The 5,197-nt window shown below is 35.4% G+C and overlaps 1 protein-coding gene across 1 annotated transcript in view; it reads left to right on the top strand.

Annotated features, from left to right (window-relative positions):
• The window catches only part of LOC134310709 (calpain-2 catalytic subunit-like), a 22,107-nt gene extending 17,236 nt beyond the window's left edge, over positions 1-4,871 (top strand). Inside the window, exons 12-14 of the mRNA XM_062992338.1 lie at positions 1,897-1,908; positions 2,524-2,708; positions 4,249-4,871. Of these exons, the coding sequence (XP_062848408.1) occupies positions 1,897-1,908; positions 2,524-2,708; positions 4,249-4,267 (216 nt within the window). The 3' untranslated portion in view covers positions 4,268-4,871. The remainder of the gene's footprint in view (positions 1-1,896; positions 1,909-2,523; positions 2,709-4,248) is intronic.
• Positions 4,872-5,197: the final 326 nt, after the last annotated feature.

The raw sequence follows: 5,197 nt of genomic DNA, 5'->3' as shown, positions 1-5,197 counted from the left end.
ACACACACACACACACACACCCACACACACGCACACACACTCACACACACACACACACACACACACACACACGTCAGGTTCAGAACCTCCCCATCGGCTTCAGTGTGTTCATGGTTAGTGTTCAACCATCACACACACACACACACACACACACATGTTTACCTGTTCTGTACATACTCATTGATAATTGAATAAGCTACACCTGTGGTTAGTGAATCATTCTTGTACACTTCGTTTACTGGCTGATCAGTAAAAACAATCACATTATTCACACCACCATGTTATTAAATTTAGTAAATAAAATCATAACTGCTCTACAGCGCAGAACATCAGCGAGCATCCAACAGGAGGAAAACGTTTTACACTGACAGACTGAAGCAACTTTAATAATAACAGTTATAATAACAGTAACAGTTATATAAAGAACTTTAGTTAGTAACAATATTATCAGTATTAGAAACACTAATAAAAGCAGATATAGTGATAATAATCATAACAGTTATAATAACAGTAATAAAATCAGTATAAGTAACAGAAGAAGATATACTAATAGTAATTTAGCAGTTATAATAAGTTATGATAACAGTAATAGGATCACTAGTATTAGGGGCCAGTGATAGCTCAGTGGTTAAGGTACTGGACTAGTAAACAGAAGGTTGCCGGTTCAAGCCCCACCACCACCAAGTTGCCACTGTTGGGTCCCTGAGCAAGGCCCTTAACCCTCAATTGCTCATCGTGTTCAGCTCATTGTGTAAGTCGCTTTGGATAAAAGTGTCTGCTAAATGCCGAAAATATTAGTAACAGAAAAACTAATTAAATTAATAGTATAATTAATATTAACAGTTCTAGTAACAGTAATAGTACCAGTTATAGTGTCAGTAACAGTAATAATAAGTTATAACATCAGTTTTAGAATCAGTAACAGTTCTAATAACATTAGTGATGACAATAAAAGCAACAGTAACAGAATCAGTACTAGTAACAGTAATAATAAGTTATAACATCAGTTTTAGATTAATCTAAGTTTTAGATTAGATTTATAATAAGCAACATAATGAGTAACAGTTATAAGAACAGCAATAGTTATTATAACAGTAATAGAATCAGTATTAGTAACAGTTATAATAACAGTTATATTAACAGTATTACAATCAGTAACAGTTATAAGAACAGCAATAGTTATTATAATAGTTATTATAACAGTAATAGAATCAGTATTAGTAACAGTTATAATAACAGTTTTATTAACAGTATTACAATCAGTAACAGTTATAAGAACAGCAATAGTTATTATAATTGTTATTATAACAGTTATACAATCAGTATTAGTAACAGTTATAATAACAGTTATAATAACAGTATTAGAGTTAGTAACAGTTATAAGAACAGCAATAGTTATTATAACAGCAATACAATCAGTATTAGTGACTAATAACAGTATTAGAATCAGTGACAGTACTAATAGCAGTCATAATGATAGTTATATTACCAGTTATAATAACATTATTAACATTATTAGAATCAGTAACATTTACAGTAACAGTTGTAATATCAGTAATAATAACAGTTATAATAACAGTATTAGAATCAGTAGCAGTTATAAGAACAGCAATAGTTATTATAACAGCAATACAATCAGTATTAGTAACAGTTATAATAACAGTATTAGAATCAGTGACAGTACTAATAGCAGTCATAATGATAGTTATATTACCAGTTATAATAACATTATTAACATTATTAGAATCAGTAACATTTACAGTAACAGTTATAATAACAGTAATAATAACAGTTATAATATCTCTCTATATAACACTGTTAGAATGATAACTGTACCCGTGTTCCTTGGTACTTTCTGTGCTTGTGGTGTAATTTTATGTTTCTCTGTTCTTGCAGGTTCCACCGGAGGTACGTAACCTTTTACCTTCTACACTCGTCCTTCATCATCACAGATCACACATGATTAATAAACCAGCTTTATTATTATTGTATTACTTTATGGCTGTGATGGGGCGTATTTACTGTGTTAATCACATTATTAACATTCTGATTAATAAAACACTTCGGCTGCTCAACAGTCCGGAATATCTGTTGTTATATTTTGCTTATTAAAATATTCCACACATTTTTATTAGTAGACATGTCTGGACTTCAGACAGGCAGGTCAGTCTAGCACTTGCACTCTTAAACTATGAAGTCATGTTGTTATGATGTTCATTAGGTGATTAGGTGCCAAAATTGTGGAATTATTTTGGAATCAGTACATTTTTATTAAGCGTATATTTACAAAAAGTATCAAAATAATAAAATAAAACATTAAACTGAGTGTTTTTATTTAAAATTTACAAGCTACTGCTGTCTGCTGTTATTAGTGTTTACACCCTGTCCTAACTCTTTTGGAGCTAAAGCTTTATCTGTATTCATGTGTTCTTTATATTATTGAAATGATTTTTGACCTCCTGACTTTTTCGTACCCTCTGACTCTGACCTCTCCGCTTGGTTCCTTCCTCTCCTGCTCTTCAGCTGAAGGATCAGAACACTCTTCCAGCTTCGTTCTTCACCATCAGTTCCCCCGTGGTGGAGTCTTCACTCACGTCAGGGACTCGGGAGGTGGTGGAGTTCTTCAGACTGAGACCGGGGCAGTACCTCATCGTACCATTCACCGCCAAACCCAACCTCACCGCCTCCTTCATCCTCACTGTACACATGTAAGAGACACGCCCGACCTTCATCTAGCAACATCAGATCCGAATAAACATAACCTGAAGATCCATAGAGTTTCTGAAGAGTTTCTGTAGAGCTTGTGTAGAGCGTTTGTAGAGTTTTTGTAGAGCTTCTATAGAAATTATGCAGAGCTTCTGTAGAGTGCTTGTACAGCTTCTGTAGAGGATCTGTAGAGCTTCTGTAGAGTGCTTGTACAGCTTCTGTAGAGCTTCTAGAGGTTCTGTACAGCTTCTGCAGAGCTTCTGTAGAGTTTCTGTAGCACTTCTGCAGAGCTTTTGTAAAGTTTCTGTAGAGCTTCTGTAGATCTTTAGTAGTAGCTCTGTAGAGTTTCTGAAGAGCTTTTGAAGAGCTTTTGAAGATCTTCTGTAGAGCTTCTGTAGAGCGTTTGTGAAGGTTCTGTAAAGCTTCTGTAGAGATTCTATAAAGCATTTGTAGAGATTCTGTAGAGCTCCTGAAGATTTTTTGTAAAGCGTTTGTAGAGATTTTATAGAGCTTCTGATCATCTGTAGAGCCTCCGATCATCGGTAGAACCAGAGGTTATGTAGAGTTTCTGTGGAGCTTTTGTAGAGCTTCTGAAGATCTTCTGTAGAGGTTCTGTAGAGTGTTTGTAGAGGTTCTGTAGAGGTTCTGTAGAGTGTTTGTAGAGATTTTGTAAAGTTTCTGTAGAGCTTTTGTAAAGGTTCTTGAAGTCAATTATACAAACAAGTGTTAAGTACAGAGTTTATGGAACAGTGGTCTCCATGCCAAGGTTTGGGAAGAAAATATGAAATCAATGTTTTTATGGTTAATTCTTCTTACAGGGAATTTAAACTCCACACATCAAGCTGAGTAACAGCATTAAGGTGGTTCAGGAGGAGTTTGCATGATTAGCTACAGCTTTAGTAAACAGATAACTCGTTTCTGATGCATTATGTTTATTCTTGTTCTTGAGGAACTGAAAGCTTAGCTAGTCTAACTTAACACTTTTGTGGTTGATGTGTTAACACAATGTGTTTGTGTTGTTATTAGCACGTACATCAGCAAAACATGAACCTCTGCTAACAGGAACGTCAGGGCTCTAGATTTCGGGTTAAGCTTCCCTGGACCGGCCAATCAGAATGTGAGATTCTTCCACAGCAGGTCTGAGAACTTCTCACAGTATGGTGTGGCAGTGCAGGACCTGGATAACCTGCTGCTATTCTATTTGAGAAAAGTCTTGAGGAGAATGTGAAATCATCTTCCATGCTCTGAAGCTGAGGCTGAAGCTGAGGTGCTCTTTAGTTACGCAGTAGGACAGAGATCCATAAAGATCTGACCTGAAGCTTGTAGGCATTTTGTAACCTGGTGAGACCTGAAAGCAGCAGTTCATGTCTGATGATCTAAAGTGGTTCTGTAAGGAAGAGTGGAGCTCAGGTTCCTCCATGCTGATGAGAAACACCACATCACAGAAGATGTTTAGTTGCAGACAATTATTGAATGTTTAAAATGGTTGATGAGGGATCTGAACCCACTTCCTCAGGTCTTCATTAATCTCTTTATCTGCAGGTGTAAAATCCAGCGCTGATCATGAAGATGCTGCAAAAGACGTTCAAGCAGAAGATGAACAAGAATCTTCAGCTCCAACATCCACCATCCAACATCCACCATCCAACATCTAACATCTGCCATCTAACATCTACTGTCCACGAGAGCCACATATACCATTAAACATCTAACATCTACCATCTACCACCTATCAGAGCCAACGCTACCATTCAACATCTACGGTCCAACATCTTCCATTTAACATGTACCATCTCAAATCTAGCATCCACCATGTACCATCCAACACACACCATCCAACATCTAACATCTACCATTCAGCATCTAACATCGACTATACACCAGCAAATATCTACCATCTACCAGCCACCATCTACCATGTGCCATCTAACATCTGTTATCCACTATTCAACATCTAACATCTACCATTCAGCATCTAACATCGACTATACACCAGCAAATATCTACCATCTACCAGCCACCATCTACCATGTGCCATCTAACATCTACACTCAAAAAAAAAATTATTTGGCTGAACTTAATTGAATTATGGAAAGTATTTCCACACAATTGTATTTATTTCTTTGGACATAAAGCAATTTTGTTTATCCACCACAATTTATTTAAGTAGTCTAAACTTAATTTGATCTGTTAAGTTTGACTCAACTCATTAAGGTAATCTGGACAAGATTTTCTAGTGTTGATCCAACTTATTTTCCTAAAGTTGATGCAACTTATTTCATTTAAGTTGTTCCAAACCATGTTGATTTAACTTATTTTACTTATGTTGGTTCTACTAATTGTACTAAAATTGATGTAACAATTAAGTGAATTTTGTTGATTTAACTTATGATTTTAAAACATTAAGTTATTACACATAAAAGGCAAGTTGATTAAACTTTCTTTTTTTGTTATAGCAACTGCTTTTCCCAATAATTCTACTTATCTTGAG

Source organism: Trichomycterus rosablanca, chromosome 3, assembly GCF_030014385.1.
Source record: "Trichomycterus rosablanca isolate fTriRos1 chromosome 3, fTriRos1.hap1, whole genome shotgun sequence".
Lineage (NCBI taxonomy): Eukaryota > Metazoa > Chordata > Actinopteri > Siluriformes > Trichomycteridae > Trichomycterus > Trichomycterus rosablanca.
The sequence above is the reverse complement of the archived record's forward strand: the minus strand, read 5'-3'. Positions and strand labels throughout refer to the sequence as shown.